Below are 27,623 nucleotides of genomic sequence, written 5' to 3'. Positions count from 1 at the left end.
AGGGAGAGAGATGAGAAACATCAGTTCTTCACTGCAGCACCTTAGTTGTTCATTGCTTCACTGCAGCACCTTAGTTGTTCATTGACTGCTATCTCATATGTGCCTTGACTGTGGGGCAACAGCAGAGTGAGTGACCCTTTGCTCAGGCCAGTGACCTTTGGGCTCAAGCCAGTGACCATGAGGTCATGTCTATGATCCCATGCTCAAGCCAGTGAGCCCACACTCAAGCTGGATGAGCACTCAAGCCGGCAACCTCAGGGCTTCGAACCTGGGTCCTCTGCATCCCCGGTCAATGCTCTGTCCACTGTGCCACTGCCTGATCAGGCCATACTGTGAATCTCGATAATTTCCTGAACCTTTCTCTTTTGGAGCCTTGGCACTTTCAGGAAGATGGGTATTGGGAGTCAGCTTTGCTTCACTGCCTTGTTTACATAAACTGGTGGTGGAGGGTGGGCCCTCTAGGTCCTTGCAGTTAAGCCTTTGCCATCTGGTAGAAAACATTTGATGTCAGGCAGGTGAAAACACAAGTGACTCTTGGAGTCCTTTGTGTTTGGGTGGGAAGAGAGGAGAATGGAGAGGCTAGACTACCAAATGTATTTTTATCCTGTGGGTGTATATGCACTGATTGTGAGTTGAAGAATTGATGCAGGGGAGGTATGTAGAAGCCACAGTATACTTAACACACACACATACTGTACACTAGTAGAGTAAAACCAGAGCAGGCAGTGTTTAGAGACACTTTATTGACACGAACAGGGAGTTTACTTAAAAACACTACATAATAGGCATTAGGTTGTCAAGAGCTTGGGTGGTCAGAAACAACATACCTCAAGTTCAGGAAAATATTGGTTGTGGAAAATGAAGAAAGAGCAATAGGAAAATGGCAATGGTAAAGAGTGCCATCAGTTGCAAGACTAAGTTTGCTCATTTGATGATATTTCACAAACCATGTCCCCCATCACACACTGCCCAACAAGTGCAGCTCTTGCCAAATGGTGACGCAGGGAAAAGTGGCAGAGCACTGGCTCTAAGGCTCAGCTGGCCCACATGTGATGGCTTGAATCTGATCTATAACCCAGACTAGCTTACAGTGCTTGCCTACTGGGTCCTGCTATCAACTCAAGTAGGGAAAACTACACATGAGTTATCTCCCACAGTAGAGTTCTAGAGATTGGGAAAGGTTGGATGAGGATATTTTTCAGACCTAAGACCACAGGGCACACTGAGGGTCTAGATTGGTGCTAGACACATGGTGGGTGCTGAAATGTAGAATGAATGGATGGTCAGAGTAATGGACACAGCAAATATGAGTCACACTCGTTTACAGTGACTAGATGAATTCACTGCATCGGGGTCTTTTGTTTACAAAAGGTGGTGAGAGGAAGGTTTTGGTTTATTTTATTCTATTCGTTTCTGTGTTACCTTGAGAAAGGGGAATGAAGATCGAGGATCTGAACTATGACTAGCTTTTGCTTCTTCCTGCGAAGAAGCCATTCCGTAGCCTTGCTCTCTGATTTATGTCAGGTGCCTTCACAGATTGTGAGTGGATGAATTTTCCTTTTTGGTCTAGTAGTTTTAGGGGAGAGAGCTACTGTCTCTTAACCATTCACTGCCCTCCACATATTTCCCTGCTCTGAAAAAATTCCCTTCCTACTCACATGTCTAGTTTGACATCTAAGGAGAAACCAGAAACTCAGAGAATCAGAAATCTGGGGTGTGTAAATGTTTGGGGATGGAAAAACTACCAAGAATAATGTTTTGTTTGTTTGTTTGTTTTAGAAAGAGAGAGAAAGAGGGGGAGAAGTGGGAAGCATCAACTCATACTAGTTGCTTCCTGTATGTGCCTTGACCGGGCAAGCCCAGGGTTTTGAACTGGCAACCTCAGCATTCCAGGTTGACATTTTATCCACTGCACCATCACATGTCAGGCAAGGATAATGCTTTGAAACAAGCTGAAAATGAAGGTTGGGGTAGGGACAAGCATTGACTGTCAAGGTGTTCCCACCCAGGAGTTGGGGCTGTGATGGACAAGACTGAGCTAACTGTAAAGGCCGGGAGGTCAAAGGCCTTCTGGGGCCAAAATCAAGTTTATGGCTGTCAAGCAGTAGGAAAGGGAACATGAGACCCAGCCTAGCTTGGCCTTTCGTGAATTGTGTTGCTGAGGATCAGTCATGGGAAATAACCCAGCACCAAGGCAGCGATTGGGTTCCTAGAGGGGTAATAGCCCTTGAGAACATGTCTAAGCCCTTTAAGAAGAACAGCACGAAGATAAAGCTTCCAGAGCAATGCACACTTAGTCTGGGTCCCTTGTACGAGTTTGGGAAGAAACGGAGTGGGTGAGGACTTGAAGTAGGCTGGTGATCACAGTACCTTGCAGATGGATAGTCATGGTCAAGTCTCCCAGGAAGGAGTTTAAGTGCAACTCGGGAGAAATAATGACATGCAAACCATTAGAAAGATGAAAGCAGGATGAGATGGACCCTTAAAGTGCATTTCCGGCATCTGCCAAGAAGCAAAGTGGTAGAGCAGCAACCGAGTGGGACGAGGTGTGAGAGACCGTGACCAGCTTTGGACAACAAGAGAGGCAAAGAGTAGATGGTCATTAAAAAATGAGAGGAAAGGGAGCAACTGTGGTCTAAGTGGAACGACCTGGGTTAGGAGTCGGAAGGCTTGGATCCCAGCTCTCTATCAACTATGTGAGTTTCGGGTCTGATAAAGCTACTTCGCCTCAGACAGCCTTCGTTTCTTCATTTATAACACGAGTATTAGTAACATCTATCTCACAGGGCTAGTTGTGGAGAATAAATAAGATCATTGAAGTGAAAATGCTTCGTAGACCATAGAGCACTAATGAAAGTGCTAGGAATGAGAAGAGTCCAGAAGTTAGAAAAACAAAAACAGGGAAGATCATCTGTAAAGGGTAAATAAGAAAAAAGGATCGGTATCATTCAGCTCTATTGAAAGTCACTCAGGAAACATTTGAGTTGGTTGTTTTAAAAAGAAAAAAAAAAAACGGCTGTCATGCATACCCCCTGACGGCGAGTAGGTGTGTGGTCGACTGGAACCCAGAGGGAAGTGGGGTGTCGGCAGGACCTGGCTTCTGCCACAAGCTCTGTTGTCAACCAGCCACGTGACTGGGAACACCTGTTCTACCCAGGCCTGTCTTCCTAACCATAAAGTAAAAAAAACTATACCACCCTCTATTTCTGAGAGATTTTGTGGGACATTACCAATGAGGAGGGCTTTGAGTTTACTGAAAGTGTGAATAGAAATTGTTTTAAGTACTTCCCCCACAGATGGAAGAGACTAAAAAAAAAAAAGAGTAAATTGGTCAGGTGAGGCCCAAAGCCAATACAGTAGGCTCTTTCCCCATAAATGTCTCCAGATCTAAGGGACATCTCATTCATCATATCCCAGTGACTACTTTCATCTTGTGTCATAAAGGGTCCTTCCCCCTCTCATCACTAGGCGTCAAAGGACATCACACTTGGACCAATCACTCTGTTCAGATGACACGTGATATTTTCACTAAAATTTGTCCAGTGTTCTCCCAAAATATAAGGGACAAAAAAGCCTGGACATCATGGATTCATAGGTGAAATGTTTGGAAGCCACCTAGCCCAAATTATTGGAAGCCACCTCCCCTATCACTTCATTCACTGGCTTATCATCCGTGTTTCTTAAATACCATTCCAAGACGCCTTGTTCTGTAGGAGGTTGCAGATTCAAAAACCCTTTCACTAAGGGAATTCTTCAAGTCTACCTTCTGTCTATCTCTCTGCCTTTTCGGCCAATTCCTAGTTACCAGGATCAGCGTTAACCTCAGCCAGGCGATGCACCCGAGTCTGTGCCTGTGAAAGAGGCATGGCCATAGCCGACCTCAATTTCACAGTCTTTTCCAAAAACAATGTTATCCATCTTAGGAAGTTTAACCTGGGCAGCGCCAACAGCTTACATCTGCTCCAGTAGGCTCTGAAGTCAGGTTGAGCCCTGTCTGCGTCTTGGCTGCCTCCCATAACATCAGGATTAATACTGATCCACAAAAATTTGGAGAGGAAGAACTTAGGAATTTCAGTTTCAATGCCCACAGGAAGAGAATACTTCCCAGCTCTCTCAAGTGGCATGATCAGTTGGGGGGCAGTGGCAGGGAGGGCATACCGACCAACAGGATGATGAACATGTGTGACTTTATAAACCACTTAAGTTGCTGAATCCTTCCCAAGTCTCTGGTCCTTGGCTTCTTAAAGGATTGAGACTACCCCAGGCCTTAGAGACTTGACGGGTGCTAGCCTTGGAGCGCCAAGCCCCGGAGAACATTTTAGTCAGTGCTTACTGGACTCTCTCCCCCTGAGGGACCTAGAAAAGCATGCTCTGATGCTCTAGTCAAGTGGGCCAAGAACTTGGAAAAACTGACTTCAAAATATTCCAGCTCATGACACTCTTTTGCTTTAAACCACATCCATCACTCTTGGTTCCTTCCATTAAAACATCTATTCGCTTACAGCAGTGGAGAATGAGCCAGTTCCAGACGGTAACGGACAGAGAAATAATGTGCCACCTCCAGCCCTTGTTCAAAGTCATTTGGAGCGCAGGGAAGAAGTCCAATGGCCATGGATGCTGCTTGCTTAACAGCGAGGATGGGGTGAGGTTGAGTCTGGGTGGAAATATTGGCTCCTCTGTTTTGGCAGAGTCTTATGGTGCATAGAGGTCTGATGGAGTTAGGAAACCGGAGGTGAATGCATGTGTGATGCATGAATTGAAGGATGAATGCATGAAGGGATGCGATGTGGCCTCTGGGGCACCCTGATGCTTGGCATCACTGAACCCGGGATTTCCAGTCCCTCAGTGTTCAGGTCACCTATCAGTGATAAAACAACTCACTGAGACCTCCCAGTCCATTCCAGCCAAAGAATCTGACCAAATCCACGATCTTTACAAAGGAGGGAGTGGGGAAATTGCTATGCCTTTGTCACTATGGGTAAGGAGTTCAATTTGCCCAATACTCGGGCCAAAGAAATTCATCTTCTGAAGGGTTTTGACATCACATAGAGCTTTGTGATTTGGGCGTCAACTTAGAGAAGTATCCTGAAGGTGGGGGATATCAATTAGGGTAGAAATTAAAGGACCAAATTTAAAGTCACTTTGATAGTGGGTGACTTGCCATGTGTACAACCTGCCATCCTTATCACCGGACGTCACACCCCTTCTATTCCTCTACTGGCACCACCGAGTTCTCTTTGTTTTCTGATGGGATGGCAAGGTAGTCAGACCTGTGGGAGGACAAATGGGGGCAGAGAATCAGTGCTTTTGTACCCAGAGGTGGGGACACAAGAAAAGAGAAGGAGTAGGGGTGCAGGAACAAGGATGTCAACAGAACAGCTCTGTATTTCCTTGTGGCCGTGTCTCCCAAACTAGAGTGGCCCTTTCAGATTCCTAGAATAGCAGGAATTTTATGTTTATTTATTTGTTTGTTAGTTCCACTGGCAGTCTTTTCTTTTATCCACATTGTTCTCAGGACGTAGGATTGTTAGATTAAAATGGTGGCCAAACTGATGGGTGTGAAATGATATTTTATAGTTGCTTTAATTTTCACTTCCTTGATTCCTGGTGACATTGAGTGTCTTCATTAGTTTACAGGCTATTTTGGTTTCTACCTCTATAATTTGCTCATGTGCTAGTTGTTGTTTTGTTTTGTTTTTCTGAGATATTTGTCTTTTTCTCATTGATCCTGTATCTTGAAAATATCTTCCAGTCTGCTTGCCTCTAAACTTTGCTTATGGATTTTTATAATGAAAAACGTAATTTTGGCATACTTTTGGGTATTAACCATTTATTGAATGTTTCATTGGCAAGTATCTTCTCCCATTCAGCTCTGCTTGGTTCTTTATTATACTTTCTCTTCGTTGCCATTCTTCCTAAATTCTTCTAGTCCACTCTCAAATTTCTTTGCAGTCTTTATCAGCCAAATCACTTATCTCCATTTCCTTAGGTTTCTTTGTGGGGATTTTTCTTGTTCCTTCTTTGAGAGATACTCTCTTTTCATTTTGTTTGTGTTTCTATGAATTAGAGAAAATAGGTATCTCTCCAAGTCTTGAAAAAGCAGTCTTATGTAGAAAGTGACCTCTGCGTAGGTGTGTGCCTGGTTGGTTTTGCCAGGCTAACAGGAGCCGATTGGGTGCTGAAGGCACTGGGGGCACTGGCCTACTGAGCGGGAGTGGCTCTGGGCAGGGAGGCCAGGGCATATAGTAATGTCCTGTTGATCCTACTTGCTCTCTTTGGTCCGGGCCAAAATGGGCTCCAGTGATGTGTCCCAGCATGCACTGCAGCAAGCTTGCAGGTAGACCAGAGCACCTGGCTAGAGCCCTCTCCCACTCCATACGGATGTTGTAGGGGCTGTGCACCATGGTGCTCACAGGCACCTGGAGAATCCCCCAGAGTCCCTAGAAAGCTCCCGTCGCTCCCAGCCTTCTCCATACAGTCTCTCTTGTTTGTCGTGTGGAAAGTGGTTATGTGTAGAGGACACCTCTTTATGTGCCGGGTGGCTTTTTGGAAGCCAGGTGGAGCCAGGCAGGGCTTCCACTGCCTGGAGCACTGGCCTGCTGGGCTGGAGGGACTCCCCGAAGGGAGGCCAGGTGCTCTGGTGAGGCTTTGTCCCAGCAAGGTAGGTGATCCTGCCGGCAGGCGCAGTACCCATTAGTGCTCCTACGGCCCAAAGGAAGTGTGTGTGTGTGTGTGGGGGGAGCGTATGGCTCTCACTCACTGCTCCTTGGCCCAGAGTTCCCGCTATGTTCCTCAGTTTCCCAGCCTTCTCTGCTGGCCTCTTTCTCTTATTTGTTGTTCAGAAGCTGTTCGCTCAGCCCTCAGTTGTCTCGCAGGAGTAACTGCTATCTACAAAAGTGTGTGTTTGAGTTTGCTCCTGGGAGGGGCATTCAGTGTCCTCCTATGCCACTTTCTCTATACAGCCAACTTTCACCTCTCAACTGTACTGTTCATTTCTAGTTTGTTTTTTATTCCTATTCAACTCTGCCTGTTCTTTTTTTTCTTAGCAACATGCTCTGTTATGCTTTTGATTCCTTCTTTTACTGCTTTAACTCTTTTAAACAAACGTAGTCCGTTAGGTCCTTCTTGAGTCTGGAGTTTCTTGGATTTAATCCTGCCTTTTATTATATTTCTTGCTTGTACTAGATTGTTTTCTTTTAGTTTTGGGTTCGATTGTGAAACCAGATTCAACATTGCTTTATCTGGGGATTCCTGTCACACCTTAGCTAACATGGGTCCCTTCAGATGGTTTTTCATTTGTTCACTGGCTGGGGCTCTTTTTTTTTATTATTTACTGACTTTTTTTTTTTTAATTATTGAATTTCTAGCTTAGAGGTTCCTGGATCATGTGGATAGAACAAATTTAAATTCCAAACACTGTGAGAGCAGGCTCGTGGTTATTAATTTTCAAGAATCTTTTATTTTGTTCCACTCGGAGTCAGGCCAAGATGGATGTTTCTTTGGCTTTTCCCTGGGCCTGGTGGACTGATTATTTTCTAATCTATCCTTTGTGGGAGCTCTAGCTCTCTGAGGATCCGGGCTCTTTTGAGGGGGGCGATGCTCAGTTCAAGCTCTGTTTCCTGGGCAGCTCCCACTGTAGGAACTTTCTGCCCAAGCATGGGAACTTCCTGTCCAGGGAGAGGCACTTCCTGTCCAAGCACTAAAATCCAAGCACCTAAGTCACCAGGAATGACAACCTCCCCCAGCATAACAATTCTATCTCTCCCCATATCTGATCAGTTGTAATTTTGTTCTTCATTAAGAGCATAGATATCATGCAAATTATTGTATTAAACATTTCTAGGTGGCAGTAGCCTAGGGTTTACAATGATACCTGAGCAATGTTGCTAGCCTTTGAGAGTTCTTTTCTGTCCCTCCTCTCCCCAAATAACAGGTCAGCGTGATCTCTTAACCCCTTAGACCCCATTATTTCTCACTGCTTGGTGATTAGGGCCTTTGCAAAAATGGCCAACGTATAGTCTAGACATCGGAGGATGAGCCCCTACTCTGCATATTGAATTGCTGCCAGGCTCCAAGGAGGAACATGTTGCTTGGAGCTAATAAAGTGCCCGGGTGGCCCGAAGAGCTCTGTGCTGTACAGCAAACAGCTGTGACAGGAAGCACATGGGCACTAGGAATGGAGAGGCTTGGGTTCAAGTCCCAGTCCCTCCTCTCATTATCTGTGTGGCCTCAGTAAGCCTGTTCCAGCAGCTATAAAATGGTCATAATAATGCATTGCAGTGGCAGCTGATGAGCTTCCATTAGTGGTTAAGAGCATAGGCCAAGAGTTAGCAGGCCTGACTTCAAACCTTGCTTTCCTACTTAGAATGACCTCGGGCAAACTCTGCCAGGCTCAGTTTTCTGTCTGTCACATGCATATATTGACACTGACACCTCACTGCTAGTTGCGAGGAAAGCAGATGACTGTGCAATTGCTTAGCCTTTCACCTGTGAGAGAAGGACCTCTCAGTGTGCTACCTGTCACGATTTTGGCATCTTTGGACTTACGCATTTTCTTGGGCTGCCTCTTCAGCCTTTGAGACCTTTCTGTAGCAATATATCATCTCAATGAGCAGCCACAGTGTGAGGAAGACCAGGAGGATGTACATCATGATCTCTGAGACGACAGAGGTGAAGTCCTCTCCAGCTGCAAGAGGGAGAATGAGGCTGAGAATGTGCACGTCCAAAAAACCCAGAGCTGACGTTAGGCTCACATTTATACGAAACCTATTTTTAAGTACATTTTAAATAAGCCCTATATCTAAAGGAACTCAAGAAGATGTCAAAAAACTTAATATCCTCTGGCTCTCCCATCTGTTAGCTTTCTTTTTCATTTTTTTTTTTTTTCATTTTTCTGAAGCTGGAAACAGGGAGAGACAGTCAGACAGACTCCCGCATGCGCCCGACCGGGATCCACCCGGCACGCCCACCAGGGGCGACGCTCTGCCCACCAGGGGGCGATGCTCTGCCCATCCTGGGCGTCGCCATGTTGCGACCAGAGCCACTCTAGCGCCTGAGGCAGAGGCCACAGAGCCATCCCCAGCGCCCAGGCCATCTTTGCTCCAATGGAGCCTTGGCTGTGGGAGGGGAAGAGAGAGACAGAGAGGAAAGCGCGGCGGAGGGGTGGAGAAGCAAATGGGCGCTTCTCCTGTGTGCCCTGGCCGGAAATCGAACCCGGGTCCTCCGCACGCTAGGCCGACGCTCTACCGCTGAGCCAACCGGCCAGGGCTGTTAGCTTTCTTACTGACTTTGATCTGATGATTGGAAGGAGGGATGATAGGGAACATGGGTGGTAGGATTGTAGAGCAGTGGAAATCCTGGGATCAAATGTAATAATAGTGAGGTCCCAATTTTGCTACCTACTAGTGTGTGAATAGTCATCTCTTTTATTTGAGACTCAGTTTCTTTCTTTCTTTTTTGAGAACATTTTATTAATTTTACAGAGAGGAAGGGTGGAGTAGGGGCAGTGGGGGGGCATGGCGTGGAGTGAGAAGTGTAGTTGCTTCACTTTAGTTGTTCATTGCTGGCTTGCTGCTTGTTGTATGTGCCTTGACCAGGCAAGCCCAGAGTTTCAGACCAGTGATCTCAGTATTCTAAGCCAACACTCTATCCACTGCACCACCACAAGTCAGGTGAAACTCAGTTTCTTAATTTGCAAATGACAATAATAATTTACATGATTATATTAGGTAAGGTATTTAAGACTATCTTGTGAAATTTAAGTATCTACACAAATGTAAAGAATACATCTCAGTTCAACCTCTATGTCCTCTGAGCTTGGGGTGATAGGTCTCAGGAGCGAGCCTCAGAAACCATGTAAAGGGCCAATGCAGTCAGCCTACCCAGTGATATGAGCATGGTCTCTACAAGTCTGATTAGAAATAAGGACCTTCTTCCCTGGCCGTTGGCTCAGTGGTAGAATGTCGGCCTGGCGTGTGGAAGTCCCAGGTTCGATTCCCGGCCAGGGCACACAGGAGAGGCTCCCATCTGCTTCTCCACCCCTCCCCCTCTCCTTCCTCTCTGTCTCTCTCTTCCCCTCCCGCAGCCAAGGCTCCACTGGAGCAAAAGATGGCCCGGGCGCTGGGGATGGCTCCATGGCCTCTGCCCCAGGTGCTAGAGTGGCTCTGGTCGCGACAGAGTGACGCCCCGGATGGGCAGAGCATCGCCCCCTGGTGGGCGTGCCGGGTGGATCCCTGTCGGGCGCATGTGGGAGTCTGTCTGACTGCCTCCCCATTTCCAGCTTCAGAAAAATACAAGGGAAAAAAAAAAAAAAAGAAATAAGGACCTTCCCAGCTCATAAACCCAAACAGAAATAAGTATTGGAGGATTCCATGTATTAACCAGACTGTCCTCAAAGTTCTACTCCTGATTCATGGACCTGATCCCACCATTTCCCTGTTAAAAACCTTTCAGTGTTTTGCCTGACCAGGCAGTGGTGCAGTGGATAGAGCATTGGCCTGGAACTCAGAGGACCCAGGTTTGAAACCCTGAGGTTGCTGGCTTGAGCACGGGCTCATCCAGCTTGAGCGTGGCCTCATAGACATGACTTCATGGTCGCTGGCTTGAGCCCAAAGGTTGTTGGCTTGAAGCCCAAGGTCTCTGACTTGAGCCCAGGGTCGCTGGTTTGAGCAAGGAGTCACTGGTTTAGCTGGAGCCTGACTCCCTCCCCCGTTCAAGGCACATATGAGAAAGCAATCAATGAATAACTAAGGTGCCGTAACAAAGAATTGATGCTTCCTATCTCTTTCTCTTCCTGTCTGTCTGTCTCTCTTGCTTAGAAAAAAAACAAACAAAAAAAACACTTTCAGTGTTCCATGCTGCCCTCAGAATAATGCCTGATTTCTGTTAATAATCACTTGCAAGGCCGTGCACAAGCCAGGCTTTCTCATCTGATTTCCATTCCGTTGGCGGGCAAAACTTCTCTTCTCAGACATTGTGGTCTCTTGGACTCGGCGGACATTTCTTCTTCCTCTTTCTAGACTGGCTCTCATATCCCACTGCTACCTCTGTCCCAGCATTCCCTCCTGGTTTTTAGTCTCCTCATCATTCTTCTAGATCCTATTGATGCCCCTCCTTTATGAAACTTCCCTCAGCTTCTCATGCAGACTTTTCCCACCCTCCTGCTGGTACTTTTCCATCCGTCCATTAACACTTCTCAGGTTGTACTGTGACATATTTATCTCTCTGCTCTGCTGGCTGTGTGCTTACTGTGAATATATTTATTTCTGAACTATCAGCCTGTTGTCTCCTGGAATATTTGAAATACTCTGTATTTGTTGAACGAATGAATATAAATATTGATTTTTTTTTGTTGTTTCATGACCAATAAAAAGAAGAATGAAGAACATGATACATGGCCAGTGTCCTGACAGATATTTTCTTTCCTGGTGGGAAGAGAGGTGGCAGCCATTTCTCTCCTTGCCAGCTCCCACCAGCTAATTAGGTTCAAGAACAAGTGACAGGAAATAGGACGGTGGTGGAAGGGAAAGGTGTGGTGGAAACATGCTCTCCTGGCAGGTGGAGACCGGGACTGTCATCCTGCTTCCGGTGCGGACAGGCTCCACATTCTCGGGCAAGCCCCTCCACTCTTGCAGAGCTCTGTGCTCCCGGCCACAAAATGAGAGGTGCCCGAGTTGCACTCTCCAATCAACGGAGGAGTCATTTCAACTTCCACACACCAGACTGCACTACTGAACTTACACCTGCAAGAGTGGTGCAGAGAGAAAGCCCCCTAGGTTATGTGGGAGCCTAGCTTCCTTCCAGCCCAAACATCCTTGAGAGGCACTATGGCTCTGATCACAAACTTGTTTTCCTTCTATTTTTACTCAAGCTTTGTTCTGGTGCCTAGCAGGCCCATTGGCTCAGCTTTGCCATACTTTCTAGTGGCTGCACCAAGCTCTCCGGAGCCCAAAGCCTGAGACAGCAGGAGATGTGGAGACAGAGAGCCCCCCTCCTAGCGTCGGGCAGTCACCAGCCAACAGTTCCAGACAGTGAACAGTAGAGGGCGCCAGGCTCCCTTTCCCCAGGGAGAACCAATGTATAAACAGAAGAGGATAATGGAACTTCTAAACAGAAAAATACCTTTTAGAGTTTCCAGTCCAACCTCTTCATTCTACAGAAGAGAAGATGGGCCAGGAGAGGGCAAGTGGCTCATCATGTCTAGATTCAAGTGGCCTGAGGGTCTTCCTGCGCTTTCAGAATTGAACTACCTTTTGTTTTAGTCATATTGTCTAAATCATGACATCCATCTTTTGCATTCAAGCTTGCTTCATGAACTTTATCCCAAAATATGACAAAAAATAACTGTGTGGCCTGGACACGGGGATTCCTGGGATCTTCCCCTAAGAAGAGGTCTATCCTTAGTCTGATCTCTTCTTTCTTTGATGACTCCATGCCTTTGCCTGTATCTTGGGGTGGCAATAATGACTAAGAATGTGCTGGAAATAGATTTTCTGAGAAAGGCTAAGCAAAATGGAATCACCAGTTAGCCTGCACAAGAAAACACAAAGGGAGGTGCACATATCACTCTTCCGATATATGAAGGCACATGTGCAAGGGGCTCGGAGCCACAGTTCTCAGTCCATTGAAAGCCGAACAAAACGGCATGGGAACACTCCAAGTTCACCCAGGTTTCTGGACTTAATTGTAACAGAATCGTTTGACTCAGGACTGGTGAGAGGACTTCCCACCCTAACAAGGAATGAGTGGTGGGAAATCTGGAGATTTTCAATTAGAAACTCAGGAGCTAAAAACAGTGAAAGAGACGATATAGGGAGGATGCCACAGATGGAACGGGTTGCTTGTGTGATTATTGTGGAGGAAGACAGACAACAAAAACTGTGGAGCTTTGCTTCAGAGACATGGTTCTCAGAGTACAGCCCCCAGCAGCCTCGGCACCTCCTGATAATGTGTGAAATATGCCAAGTCTCGGGTTCTACCTATGGAATCAGGAAGGCTGAGTTTTAAGAAGTCCTGCAAGCCTGACCAGGCAGTGGCACAGTGGATAGAGCGTCAGACTGGGACACAGAGGACCCAGGTTCGAGACCCTGAGGTCGCCAGCTTGAGCTCAGACTCATCTGGTTTGAGCAAAGCTCACCAGCTTGAGCCCAAGGTCGCTGGCTCAAGCAAGGGGTCACTCGGTCTGCTGTAGCCCCCTGGCCAAGGTACATATGAGAAAGCAATCAATGAACAACTAAGGTGCCAAAATAAAGAATTGACACTTCTCATCTCTCTCCCTTCCTGTCTTTGTCCCTATCTGTCCCTCTCTCTGTCTTTCTTTGTCACAAAAAAATAAAATTTAATTAAAAAAGAGAAGTTCTGCAGGACATTTAGGGGCTTCCTGAAGTTTGAGCACCATTGGTTCAGAGGTGTGTATGGCTCATAGACAGGAGGGTCAATCTCTCTGAGCCCACTGAGGGGGCTCAACGCAGGCCAGAGAAGAGGCTAACTAAATTGGCAGCTTTAGGCTTCATGGAGGCTGTTCTCTTTCTCTAGGGCTGAGAATCAAAGGAATAGATAGCGATCATTACATTAGCATCTCCAAGCTTTTCTGCTTTGAGGAAAGGCAAGAGGCAAGCTGGTTGGGCAGTATACAGGAGGGTGGCCACTAAAAGAAGACAAGTCAATGGTGACACTTTTAGAAATCATGCCAACATACATGGATTTTGCATTCTCTAAGGGTCTCATTTGTGTAGGAAGCCCACTGTTCTCCCTCCCCTAAGAGCAAGAGACCCTAGGACCCTGTGCCCCAGGCTTACCCTCTTCGGTGACTCGGAGGGGGATTAGCCGTGTGGTCTTCACAAAGGGGCGGTGTGCTTCAAACTCAAACTCCCGGGACACATTGCAGGTATAGAGACCAGAGTCATTCAGGGTGACATTTAGCACAGTGATGGACACATCCTGCAAGTCCTTGCTCCCGTTCCACTGCAGGCGTCCCTGGAAGGGGCTCTCGACCTCCTGGTGGCCGTTCCGATACTCATAGATCTGCAGGTAGAGAAGAAGTGCGTAGGGCCACAAGAGAAGAAGACAGGGTAGGACAGCTGAGGGGGGTGTGAGGTGGGGAGAGGGCAGAGAAAAGGAGCATAACTTTGCAGGCACAGGAGGGAAAGGGACAGTGTTACAAGGAGCTCCGGGACACAGGGGTGGGACGAGGAGTCTCAGAAGAAGGAGGGAGAGCAGGACAGGGGGAGATGGGCAGAGGTCAACAAGTATCAGGACACGTGGACACATCAGGGAAAGAAAGCAAAGAAAGATGAGTGGAGCATATAGGAGACCACAAGGGGTCAACTGAGAGAGACACAGGGCTGGAAGGAAACAGAAAGAGAGTCAGATGTGTCATGGGGGCAGCCAGTGGAAGAACAAGATGTGGAGACCAAGAGAGGTGGTTTATTAGTCATGAAGACACCCGAAAGCCCAGGCCTCAAACTTGGTAGTCCAGGCCAGGCCACAGGCGGGGGACCTAGGATGCTAAGTGTCACAGATAAGCAGAGAGCTACCAACTCATATGCACATATCCGATTTTTTTTTTTTTTTTTTTTTTTGCCGTGGGCTGAATTATAACTGCAATATGGTCTCTCAAATCCTTTTCTCAAACACTTGCATCTCCTGACACATTTTTTTTTCTGTAATCCAGTCTCATCTCCACGTGCCACGTGTGGTTACTTAGGTTAACATCTGAATAACTAGAAAGTAAATCAAATGTAAAATTCAGTCCCTCAGCTGCACTATCCACACGTCAAGTGCTTAATAACCACACATGGCTAGTGGCTACTGAACAGCAGGAATGTGGGACATTCCCGCCTTCACAAAGTTCCTGTTTAGCATTCCTCTGTCTTGGCAGCACAATTTTAAAAGTCTGCTTTCCTCCTTCTGCACCTCCTGTCTTCAATTTGGGCAGGCCGGGAAGCAGAGCAGGCAGCTGGCCCGCGACCAGGCCTGAGTCCCACGGGGGCCTCTGCAGCCAGCCAAGACCTCCAGGTTCTTGAAATCTGGGGATAGTCTCGGCCACGGTCAACCCTGAGCCAAGAGCTGGGAGGTCTACTGGTCCCACTTTTGGCACCTGACTGGAGAAAACTTACATCAGAATGGCACATGCGACCTAGAGTTAGCAATGAGTTCAACTTTAGGAAAGCTAGACAAAAGGATACGTGAAACTCAGTTTCACCCTGCTGGTGTTTTCATTAAAAGTCTTGTGGAGAAAAAACTTGTCTCCAGGAGCAGGAGATCGTGTCATAAAAAGGGATTTGTACCTGCTATCAGCCATCCTGGTTCACAGATAAACTCTTTTCTTTAACCAACACTTACATATATAGTGCTTTCTATATTCTAGAATTATCCTAAATGCATTAAAAATTAAGGTTTATAATTCCTGGTAACAACTCTAAAATATAGCTATGGTTTATATCCCTATTTTTCGAGATGAGTAAACTGAGTCACAGAGAGGTTTAAGCCAGGGGCCCACATGCGGCCCCCTGAGGCCATTTATCCAGCCCCCACTGTACTTCCGGAAGGGGCACCTCTTTCATTGGTGGTCAGTGTGCATAGGAATTTGTTCATAGTTTTTTTTATAGTCCAGCCCTCCAACGGTCTGAGGGACAGTGAACTGGCCCCTGTGTAAGAAGTTTGGGGACCCCTGGGTTAAGCAATCTGTCCAAAGACACATGAAGCTAATCAAACCCAGGCAACCTGGCTGCAGGGACACTGCAAGTGTGAAAATGGCCATCCTCGAGGTGGCGTTCAACATTTAGAGCCACCCTTTTGGCACTGGCACCAACCCAGGAGCTGAGTCTTGAGGGCTGCCTGCTCTGTCAGGAACTGATGCTTTAGATTCCAGATCACAGGGGATCTGCAGGTTCCTAGTGGGAAGGAGGGGGTGAGGCTACTTGGGAGGTTTGCATAGCATTTATCCACTAGGCTAGGGAGTATTTAAATATTTCACCCCCGGCTGTGCCTGTACTGGGGGTACTGGTTGACTGCCCCCTCTCATTCTTATCGCACCGGGATTGTGAGTGAGATGAGCTAACTTACGTTCTTGTATGATGATGCTCAGTGTCATGGGGCAGCCAGTGACAGAACCAGGAGCAGAGACCGAGAGAGGCAGTTGTATTGGTCATGAAGACATCGGAAAGCCCTGGCCTCACACTTGACACTCTGAGCTGTTTCCCACTGAGGGTTTGTGGGCAATTCTGGGCCAAGCCCCAGGAGGGAGATTCAGGATTTAATTTTTCTCCTAATTTAATCCATCTAATAGGATGGTGTAGAAGATTAAATGAAGACACCTGTCAAGTGCCTAGTCAGGTGAGTAGCACACAGTAGGGTTTAAACACTATTTATCTCTTGTTCTGCCTCCCCCTGCTTGTGACCAGGAATGCTTGCCACCGCTGGCCAAGTGCCCTTCCTTTCCCAGAGGCGGGGATCAACTAAGGCTGTCAGTTATCTGCTTGGGAGCTGTCAGTGCTTTGAAGCGAAAGAGCCAGTGTTTGTCCGATCCTCATTCCCCAGACTCTCAGGAGCCAGGCACACAACACAGAGGTCAACAAAAGGAAGGGCAGAGTCAGCAGTCAGACATACGAGGAAATCTTTACCGCCCTCGGGCCTGTAGAACCACTCCACCGTGGTGGCCTCCACCTCCTCCCTCTTCATGCAGGAGATGCAGCGCAGCTTCATGGGGTTGCCCTGCACGGCCTCCGTCTCCGAGGGCACTTCCACACACACAGGGACGCAGACACTGACTGGAGAGGGGCCGGGCGACGGGAAGGGACAGGAAGAGTTGGGGAGGGGTTCCAGCAGAGAGGCAGTGGGGAACGAGAAGGGAGGAAGAAGAGACAGAGAAGGAAGGGTTGTGAGATAAGCTTGAAAACACCATGTACAAGTGTTGTCTGCCTGTACCTGTGCTCCCGAGTATGCATGCTCCCAGCAGGCAAGGAGGGGGGTCAAGGAGGCTTGGGTGACCCAGAGCAACTGAGTGCCCTCCTGGAAGCAGTGCGGGTGAGTGGCAGCCCATACCTGAGCCCTGCTCTCAAAGACGTCTAATGTAGGTGGAACACAGGGTGTGCATCCATCCATACATCCACTGATCGTCATGCACCCCTTCATCCAACCAGCGTCACTTAATCTGCTCGTCCTATGCCAGGTCTGATGCCAGACTGAGATACAAGGTGGACAAAACACGAACCGTGCCCCTAATGACATTCATAATCTCTGATTATGGTGAAGTGATGTACTAGTGACTGCTGTGTTCCCAGAGGAGGGAGAATTATTCCCGTCTGGGCTGGGGAAGAAGAAAGAGAAGGATGGTGAGATTGGAGGTAGAGAGGTAGATAGGACCCAAGCTGTGATGCCCACTGTGTGTCCTTCACAATAGGAGGGGTCAAATGTTTTAAAGCCATGGAGAGTTGGAATTAGATTTGTGTTTTAATAAAAATGGAGGTGATTCTTATGCACAATCATGGATGGATCCACAAGGGGAAGCGTGAGCTGACTGACCACTGGGCTGGAACAAGACTTTGTGCAGTAAATAGAGAGAGAAACCAAAAAACCTAGAGAGAGGCCAGACTGGGGGACAACTTGCATACTACACAGAGGTTTAGACTTACAGCCCCTGCCCTCTAGAATTCATGGCCCATTTAAAAAGTCAGGTATATCAGACAGCAAATTTGGAATGAGTCGCGCGTGGGGTGTGGCTACCAACAAGTAAGTGCCAATGTGGGCCACACTGGCAGCTGTATAATGTGCTGAATGGGAAAAACAGTTCCTTTGCATGTTCAGAACAGATCTGGGCCATTCTGATCAGTTCAGGGGGTCAAGTTTTATGAAAGGAAGTTGTTCAACGAGTGCATGCGCAGAGGGGAGCAAGATGGAGGAGGTCTGGGCTCAAAGTCTGGTGAGAGACAAAGGGGTGTGCTAAGGGTGTTCAGCTTGATACGGAACTTATCTGTCTTCAAATATTTTAAGCTGGTCTGTGGAAGATACAATAGCTTCTGTCTAAAAGTTACAAGAAATTAAATTTAGCTCCATTGAAATAAAGAATTTTCTGGTGCTGAAGCTGTTCACAAATGCAAAAATCTGTAAGGTAAGAGAGTTTGTCCTTTATTGCATGGGAAGATTCAAAAGTGACAACTCATTTTTATTATTTTTAAGTGAGAGAAGGGGAGATAGACACCTACATGTGCCCTGACCGGGTTCCACTAGTCAACCTCATCTGTGGCTGATGCTCTGCCCATCTGGGACCTTGCTTGCAATCAAGCTATTTTTAGCACCTGAGGCAGAGGCTCCACAAAGCCATCCTCAGCACCCGAGGGGCCCATGCGCTTGAACTAATTGAACTGCAGCCATGGCTGCAGGAGCAGAAGAGACAGAGGGGAGGGGGAAGGGTAGAGAAACAGGTAGTTGCTTCCCCTGTGTGCCCTGACTGGAAATTGAACCCGGGACTTCCACATGCTGGGCTGATGCTCTAGCACTGAGCCAACCAGCCAGTGCCTTTCTGATGCTACCTTTTCATGAATTAATAACAAAAACAGAACCCCTAAAATTATAAAATGATACGCATTGATACTTGAAAACTAGTCCACTGTAAATGGTTCATCTGTCCCTCCGCTGGCAGATGGTTATTTCTAAAAGCAGAGTAAAGCTTTATTTAGAGCTTAAAAGGAAACTGGCCAATTAATTAATTTTAAATAAATAAAGGGAAATATTTTATTTGACTGACTTTGATGGTAATGCATTTCATTTTTAAACACAGAGTCTAAAAACTAGTGGCTCTACTAGAAAGCTTAAAATAGTAAGAAAAAAATTAATTTAATTGGTTTTAAAACTCTCGAGCATGCTGAAGCTGGTCTCGCCGGTGGTCTGCAGAGGGGCTCTTGCTTCTGCAGATGGAGCATCATGAATGGGTACATATCTCGCGAGAACTGATCTGTGATGAGTTTGAAGTCTTGGTTACAGGCGTAGTTCAAAAAAGAAAGAAAACACCCTGGCCAGATAGCTCAGTTGGTTACAGCATTGTCCTGAATGAAGTTTAGAGGTTGCTGGTTCAATCCCTGGTCAGGGCACATACAGGAACAAATCAATGTTCCTGTCTCTTTCTCTCTCTCTCTCTCTTCCTATCTTGCTGAAATTGATATATTAAAAAAATTTCTTTTTAAAGAAAGAAAGAAAAAGGAGGTGTAGTTTACACACAAGTTTGGGAGTGGATAGAGATACAGAGGGTGTTTACTACATTTAATGAGATGTAGCAAAGATAAGTTAGTTCAGTTAGGACACTTCAAAAGCAGAATAGAAAAATGTACCATGCCCTGGCCGGTTGGCTCAGTGGTAGAGCGTCGGCCTGGCGTGTAGAAGTCCCGGGTTCGATTCCCGGCCAGGGCACACAGGAGAAGCGCCCATCTGCTTCTCCACCCCCCCCTTCCTCTCTGTCTCTCTCTTCCCCTCCCACAGCCAAGGTTCCATTGGAGCAAAGATGGCCCGGGCGCTGGGGATGGCTCCTTGGCCTCTGCCCCAGGCGCTAGAGTGGCTCTGGTCACGGCAGAGTGACGCCCCGGAGGGGCAGAGCATCGCCCCCTGGTGGGCAGAGCTTCGCCCCTGGTGGGCGTGCCGGGTGGATCCCGGTCGGGCGCATGCGGGAGTCTGTCTGACTGTCTCTCCCCGTTTCCAGCTTCAGAAAAATAAAAACAAAAAAACAAAAAAAAAAAGAAAAATGTACCAAGGACTGCCCAATCACAATGAGAGAGGGAGGATGAAGATGGTATTTGGTAACCAAAGGCCTGGGTCTAATCTACTATGTAACCTCTCTGAGACCCATGTATTCATCAACAAAAGAGCTGAAAATAATACTTATCGAATAGATTTGTCATGAACATTCTATGTGGTAATTGACACAATGAGCTTTACACAGATATCACTGGTTGACGTTCTTTTACCCTTCATTTAGCTGTTCACTATTCAGCAGCAACACCGAGTGCTCACTGCATGCCAGGCATTGTGAACACAATAGGGAACAACCTGGACATCTCTGCTCTCGCAGAGCCTACATTACAGTGTGTGTGTGTGGGGGGGAATATAAACAACTTCAGATTGTAATAAGTGCTATGAGACAAAACACAATGGAAGAGAGAGAGAGAGAGAGAGTGCTCAAGGTCGCTGGAGACAGCCTCACTGGGAAAGAGACAGCAAGCAGACACTGAAGGAAAGAAATGAAGAGGCAGATATTAATACCCAGTTTGCTTAGTGGGTAGGGCACCCCCTCCCCCGTCATGCAGATGTTTCATGTTTGATTCCCAGTCAGGGCACACAGGAGAAGCAACCATCTGCTTCTCTTCCCTTCCCTCTCCCTTGTCTCTCTTTTCCCCTCAGAGCCAGTGGCTTGCTGAAGATAGCTTGGTTAGTCTGAGCATCAGCCCCAGATGGGGGTTACCGAGTGGATTCTGGTCAGGGTGCATGCGAGAGTCTGTCTCCCTATCTCCCCTCGAAAGAAAGGAAAGAAAGAAAGAAAGAAAGAAAGAAAGAAAGAAAGAAAGAAAGAAAGAAAGAAAGAAAGAAAGAAAGAAAGAAAGAAAGAAAGAAAGAAAGAAAGGAAGGAAGGAAGGGAGAGAGAAAAGAAGGAGGAAGGAAGGAAGGAAGGGGGAGGGAGGAAGGGAGGGAGGGAAGAAGGAAGGAAGGAAGGAAGGAAGGAAGGAAGGAAGGAAGGAAGGAAGGAAGGAAGGAAGAGGGAGGGAGGAAGGGAGGGAGGGAAGAAGGAAGGAAGGAAGGAAGGAAGGAAGGAAGGAAGGAAGGAAGGAAGGAAGAAGGAAGGAAGGAAGGAAGGAAGGAAGGAAGGAAGGAAGGAAGGAAGGAAGAGGGAGGAAGGGAGGGAGGGAAGAAGGAAGGAAGGAAGGAAGGAAGGAAGGAAGGAAGGAAGGAAGGGAAAAAAGAAAGGAAGGAAGGAAGGAAGGAAGGAAGAAGGAAGGAAGGAAGGAAGGAAGGGGGAGGGAGGAAGGGAGGGAGGGAGGAAGGAAGGAAGGAAGGAAGGAAGGAAGGAAGGAAGGAAGGGAAAAAAGAAAGGAAGGAAGGAAGGAAGGAAGAAGGAAGGAAGGAAGGAAGGAAGGAAGGAAGGGGGAGGGAGGAAGGGAGGGAGGGAAGAAGGAAGGAAGGAAGGAAGGAAGGAAGGAAGGAAGGAAGGAAGGAAGGAAGGAAGGAAAGAAGGAAGGAAGGAAAAAAGGAAGGAAGGAAGGAAGGAAGGAAGGAAGGAAGGAAGGAAGGAAGGAAGGAAGGAAGGAAGGGGTAGGTTATATGGATATATGTGTGAAGGAGTGCCAAACAGAGGATAGAGAAACTCCAGGGTCCCAGGGTGGGAGTGTGTTTGTTGAAAGCGAAGAGCACAGTCAAGTATAGGAGACAGAGTGAGCCTAGAAGGAGACTAGGTAGGAGAGAGCAGTCAGGGCCAGATCACGGCTGGTCTCACAGGCCACAGTTAGAACTTTATCTTTCACAAAAGTGACATGAAGAACCTACAGGGTTCTGAGTGGAAGATGACAGTCTGATTTATATAAAATGGCACGATGTTACTGCTATGTTGAGAATAAACTAAAGAGGCGAGGGAGCACCAGGGAGGGAGCAAAATAACAGTTAAGGGGCTGGTGCGGTGATCAGACTGAGAGACGTTCAATGGTGTTGCTTGGATAAAGGCGGCAGTGGAGCTGTTGGGGTTTAAAAAGGAATAATTCTCTGGATGAGCACCCTTTGACAGGTGACAGGTGATGTGCTCCAGTGAAAAAGTAGATGGCCTGAAATAGGAGCACCGTTAGTTCATTTATAATCAAAGGAGGAAGGGCAGAATATATATATATGATGTCAGGATGGGGGATATGGCTGGTGGCCTCTCTTTCCTGACTTGCCCCTGATGACAATAATCCAAGGTATCTTCACGGAGCAAACCCCACTGATTCCCTTCTCCCAGTCAAAGCCCAGTTTCAAGGCATAGAGTCTCTCCTTAGGAAGTTCTGGATAGCATATTGCTAAGTGGCCTCCAAACCCTCTTGCCCTGTCTGCTTGCCCTTTGCAATATTGCAGGCTTTTCCCTCCATCAAGGGGTGAGGTCTGTTTCTCCACTCCCTGAGTCTCCAGTCCACTGCTGCTTCTCTCTCTTTAAAATCCTCTAGCTAGACAGTTCAGTGAAGGTATGGCCGGTGTCCAACCCACATTGCTAACTATAAATAATAAACTCCTGGAACAATCTGGATAAATCATTTCACCTTTGGTCTCCTTTTCAGTTCCCATAGTAATTATGAGGAAACTTATGAGAAGGAAAAATATGACATATTATGATGATTGTATATTTAACTAAGGGATAGCATCAATTTATTATGAAGTGGATAGTAATATATAATGCACAAACTCCTCTAATACTCCCAAATCTTTCTCTTCTTTAAGCATTACTATAATGTTCTCCCAGAGCTTGTTTTAGAATGTTTTCCTTTGCACTAAGATAATAAATGCTTTGATTAGAATGTAAATATAGGTACTTCCCCAAAAAGAATAATAAATAAGCCTGACCAGTGGTGGTGCAGTGGATAAGGCGTTAACCTGGAATACTGAGGTTGCTGGTTTGAGACCCCAGGCTTGCCTGGTCAAGGCACATATGAGAAGCAACTGTGAGTTGTGTTTTCCATTCCTTCCTTCCCCTGCCCTTCTTTCTCTCTCTCTTCTCTCTAAAATTAATAAAATTAAAAAACTTAAATTAAAAAAAGAGTAATAAAGTTATTTGCAGATATTAATACCCTGTGGAAAAGGCAGTGGCCTGGGGCAGGGAAGAAAGGGGGCGCTCCAAAAAGAGATGAGAGGATAGATGTCTGCCTGGCAGTCCTGCACAGCAGCAATGTGTTCATAAGAAGAGCTTGAGCCTGACCAGGTGGTGGCACAGTGGACAGAGCATCAGCTTAGGATGCAGAGGACCCAGTTTTGAAACCTCAAGGTCACCAGCATAAGCATGGGCTCTCCAGCTTGAGCATGTGGGGCTGCTGGGATCACTGACATGACTCCATTGTTGCTGGCTTGAATCCCAAGGTCACTGGCTTGAGCAAGGGTTCACTTGCTCTGTTGTAGGCCGCCAGTCAAGGCACATATGAGAAAGCAATCAATGAACAACTAAGGCACTGTAACGAAGAATTGATGCTTCTCATCTCTTTCCCTTTCTGTCTTTTTGTCCTGATCTGTCCCTTTCTTTATCTCTCTTTCACTAAAAAAAAAAAGAAAAAAAAAAGAGCTTGAACAAGCACTGGAAGACTCAGATCAAGTGACAAGAGTTCTCTAGCAAGTCCCTTTTCCTGCCTGAGCTCATTTTCTCATCTCTAAATTGGAAATACAACTACTCCTGACTACCCCATAAGATTGATATGGGGGGCAAAAGTAGTAATGAATTGAAAAGTAATGGTGCTGCCTGACCAGGCAGTGGTGCAGTGGATAGAGCATTGGACTGGGGTGTGGAAGACCCAGGTTCGAGACCCCGAGATCGCCAGCTTGAGCGTGGGCTCATCTGGTTTCAGCAAAAGCTCACCAGCTTGGACCCAAGGTCGCTGGCCAGAGCAAGGGGTTACTCAGTCTGCTGAAGGCCCGTGGTCAAGGCACATATGAGAAATCAATCAATGAACAACTAAGGTGTCGCAACAAAAAACTGATGATGCTTCTCATCTCTCTCCGTTCCTGTCTGTCTGTCCCTATCTATCCTTCTCTCTGTCTCTGTAAAAAAAAGAAAACAAAGAAAAAGAAAAGTAATGGTGCTTTTTAATCTATAAGGCTCTAGGCAAGTATAAAGTTTATTATTATTATTATTATTATTATTATTATTATTATTATAGGAAATAAGGGAACGTCTTTTCCAATATGGGAAAGTACAAGAATGGAAGAGATTATTTGTATTTATGTTTGCATCATGTGAAAAATCAACTTGGGAAGGGAGACTATATCTAAGGTAAGTACTTTCCAATATTGAAATTACATGCAAATAAAATTAATTTTTATTTGTGGAACCACACCCTTTCTCTTACATTGATGGCCAGGCTTCGTGAACCATCTGTCTTTTGCTTCTGCATCTTTCCAGTTTGGTGAGCAGATTACCAATAAGCTAAGAATGAGCAAGGATGGGTGAAATGAGCACACTTCTTCCACAAGTTTTTTTGGGGGAGGGGGAGTGAGAGTGGAGAGGGAAATGAGCATTCTGCCAATTTTAGTAATTATTCTGTAAATATTTCCCTACCATTCAGTTGTGGAGCTGAAAGGAATGTCAGATATCATCAGCACTGACTTCAAAACTTTACATACAAGGAACCAGATACTCTAAGGTTGTTACTTAGCAACTTAGTGGCAGAGCTAAGACTTCAATCTAAACTTTGTAAATCCGAGTCTAACAGTCTTTAGTCTATAGAATGCTATCCTCATCCACTAGAATTAAGGCTGGGACTCTAAAATTTAGATTAGAATTTGGGAAGAAAGACTACAGAATCTCACCCCAAACCTTTTCTACAACTTCATCTCCTGTGTTCCCCAGTCTCAGCCTTCCCTGAGAAAATTCCAACCTTAGATTTTTAAGACAGGTGAGATCACTGGCAACCTAATATGTCTGCTTCATCTTCAGGTCTAGTCTCTTTGATTGGGGATAGATGGCGGTGAGTCTGTCCTTGGGACTGGAATTTTGTTCAATAGGAAGCGTGGCTCTGCATCTCCGGTCACATGCAAAACCCAGATAATGCTGGCAGTCAGAGTTATTCTCAGAGGCTAAATAAAGTGATACTAAGGCAAACAGAAAAGTCTCATTAGTGCATCTGCCACTGCACAGGCACAATGAGTTTCAAGCCAACCATGGGAGCATAATTCCACATGCTTAGTTTTAATAATGCAGATAGGCACAACCACTTCTAATTATACTGATGATTAATTTTTAGCATGGTGGAAAGTAACTAAGCTCAGGTACAAGCAATATAACAACTGAAAAGCACCTATTTTTTCCTGGAAGATATAAATAAGAGACACCAAGACAGAGATACCTAAAACTACAGAGCTACCTACACACAGAGACATACACGCACACCCCACTTTCATCCTTACCAATCCATTCAGATATCCATACTAAGATGCTCAGACACACACTAGCACACACGTTTACCCACTGAGGCTTACATGGATGCACAGTAAAGCATTCTTTCAACTACATATTCAGATATTATCAGGTAGCCTCATTAATTCCCTCTACATACATGCAGGCACCTCACTCCAAGTCCATCCCTGATATCACTCTGCTTAGCCTTACTGTTGCAAGGCAGGGGAGCAAATCACCTTAGTTCTTCACAGCAAACAAGAGTGTATTCATTTTTAGAGGCAAAACCCAGCTCCCCAACCAAACACCAAAGCACCTTAGCTCCCTTGTTTGTGAAAAAAGAAAAGAAAAATGCAATTATCAGGTGCCAATTCTCTGAAACTGTTTTCCTCCCATTCTTTATTAAAATTAAGCAGATGGATCAACAACTAAAATATTTTCAGTCTCAAAATGCTTGCACCCAGCTATTTTTAATATATAGAAATGCATTTGAAGACCCAGTAAGGTTTCCAATTCACTCCTCACTGAGAAACATAACTGCAACCAAAATTATTTTATGACTACATTACCCTTTAGCAAATGGAAAAAAATACTTTGGAACAATCAGCAAATGGGAAGAAGAATGGAAGAACCACCAAAGGAGGTTCAGGAATAGAGCAACAGGGCTACGTTTTCCAATCTCAAAATCCCAGCTTTCATGGAATCCTTATTGTATGTCCATGTCTGGCAGACATCACAGAAGAAAGCCAACCAGGGTTTTGTTTTTGTTTTTTGGTTGGTTTTTTATTTTTAAAATTATTGATTGATTGATTGATTGATTTTTGCCACCAACGACATCAGTAGGTGTTATTATTGTCTGCATTATTACTGTTCCCTGTATCTCGCATGGCAGGGTGCTGGTACTTACCCCAGAAGATGAGCACGAAGGAAACCAGGGGAAACAATCTGTTGAAAGCAGGCATCTTCTTGGGCAGGTGGCTTCCTGGGCTAAACAGAGATTCCCTGGGTCAAGAACAGCGCCCTCTCAGATACTTTCGAGGAAACCTTTCGGGGCCAACTGCCCCAAGGGGGCGACTTTCTGACTGAAAGAAGGGCCAAGCGCCTTGACTGTGGAAGTCCGGCGAGACTGTTGAGTCGGGCTGCGGTTTCGCTGGAAGCTACCCTAGCAGAAAACCGCCTCAATCCGAGGTGGTGGAACTGTAGCTCGGCGCGCGATCCTCCGAGCGCGTTGCGGGGACCCGGCTCAGCACCACGGACAGCGCCTTCCCCGCCCACCCCGGAATTACAATTCCAGCTGCTCGGCGGCTTCTTGGGTTCGCACCTGGCTGGCTAGGCGGTTGCACTGTCGGAGTGGACCATGTTGATCCACCTCTCGCCTCCCTTAGGAACAGCTGCGCTCCGACCAGAATCCACCAACACCGGGAGCTCTGGCTTCACCGCCCTCACCGGCTTCTCTGGCTGGGCGTGCCCCCACACCCGAAGCCACCCGGGCCGTCTGAGCTACAGAATTCGTTCCTCTTCGGGGCCGCCCACACCCGCCCTTGGCTCTCCAGGGAGGCCTGGAAAGACCAGGAAGGAGGTGGAAACTCCTGTTTGGCCGCCGTCCTCACAGATGGGGTGGGGGTGATAGAGGGTGACCCCTTCCCTGGAGCTCGCCCCTGGATCTTGGCGGAGCCCCGGCCCTGGGTGGCAGATGACCAACTACCCTCGTCCAGGGCCCCCTGACTGTGTGCGCTGTCGGTCTTGACGTGCGCAGGCGGCTCTCCACCCCCACCGCCACCATGGACCCACCCCCTGATGCACACACTCCCCACCCCCAAGCGGGCGTGCCCCTCCCAGGGCAGAACACAGCGCCGAGCGCGGGGCGGAGCTCGGCGCGGCGCAAACACCTCCAGCCCCTGGCGATTTCCACGCTGGCGGTCTGTCTCCAGGTCTCCCTTTCACATCCCTACACCTCTCCCAGCACCGGTACAACCTCCCACAATTCACACCCTCCAGGCAACCCCACTTTTGCTCCCCCATAGACGATTGCCTGCAGCTCTGGGAAGGGGAGGGTCAAATCTCTTTCAAGGGATGATGTCATCGGTAATGTACACGTACGTGGCTCTTGCTTCTCTCCCCCGACCCCACCCCATTACCTCTTGTTCTCTCATTCTATCCTTTGTCTAGCTTTGATTAATTGGTTCTGAGCACACGGAACGCAGCAAGATAATTCCTGCTTGGAAACGGGGCAGGGATGAGGTGCACCTGTTCCCATGTTCCCCTCCTCACCTAGTGAGCTGATCCAGTATCAGGGCAAGAGTGGTTTTGAGGGTGGGAACAACTCTGTTGCTCTAATCACTTATTAATTAATTAATTAGAGTTTCAAAGTAGATTAATTGTGGTTTGGCTTCTTCCAACTATTAGCCACTCCCTTTTCCAAGCAGCAGCGGCAGTACCTTCCTCTGAAAGAGAAACCTGAAACTGTAACTAGTTATAAACCCAAACTGACATAACAGATTAGGAATGCTTGGAACTGAAG

The 27,623-nt window shown here is 46.9% G+C and overlaps 1 protein-coding gene across 1 annotated transcript; it reads right to left on the bottom strand.

The window, feature by feature from the left end:
• Positions 1–723: 723 nt before the first annotated feature.
• On the bottom strand, positions 724–26,853 carry SCN3B (sodium voltage-gated channel beta subunit 3). The gene is made up of 6 exons (XM_066365292.1): positions 26,424–26,853; positions 26,010–26,089; positions 16,609–16,769; positions 13,797–14,022; positions 8,548–8,686; positions 724–5,270 (listed from the first exon to the last, which is right to left on the bottom strand). The coding sequence occupies exons 2-6, from the start codon at positions 26,062–26,064 to the stop codon at positions 5,207–5,209; spliced, it is 645 nt and encodes a 214-aa protein (XP_066221389.1). The 5' UTR covers positions 26,065–26,089; positions 26,424–26,853; the 3' UTR covers positions 724–5,206.
• Positions 26,854–27,623: the final 770 nt, after the last annotated feature.

The sequence above is a fragment of the Saccopteryx leptura genome, chromosome 2, assembly GCF_036850995.1.
Source record: "Saccopteryx leptura isolate mSacLep1 chromosome 2, mSacLep1_pri_phased_curated, whole genome shotgun sequence".
NCBI classification, from domain to species: Eukaryota; Metazoa; Chordata; class Mammalia; order Chiroptera; family Emballonuridae; genus Saccopteryx; species Saccopteryx leptura.
The sequence above is the reverse complement of the archived record's forward strand: the minus strand, read 5'-3'. Positions and strand labels throughout refer to the sequence as shown.

Excerpts from the sequence above, each read along its gene's own strand:
- SCN3B (XM_066365292.1), bottom strand. The coding sequence starts at position 26,064 with ATGCCTGCTTTCAACAGATTGTTTCCCCTGGTTTCCTTCGTGCTCATC. Across the intron at positions 16,770-26,009 it reads CTTCGTGCTCATCTTCTGGG|TCAGTGTCTGCGTCCCTGTG; the intron begins GTAAGTACCAGC and ends GCCCCTCTCCAG. Across the intron at positions 8,687-13,796 it reads CCTCCGAGTCACCGAAGAGG|CTGGAGAGGACTTCACCTCT; the intron begins GTAAGCCTGGGG and ends TCCCTCTTGCAG.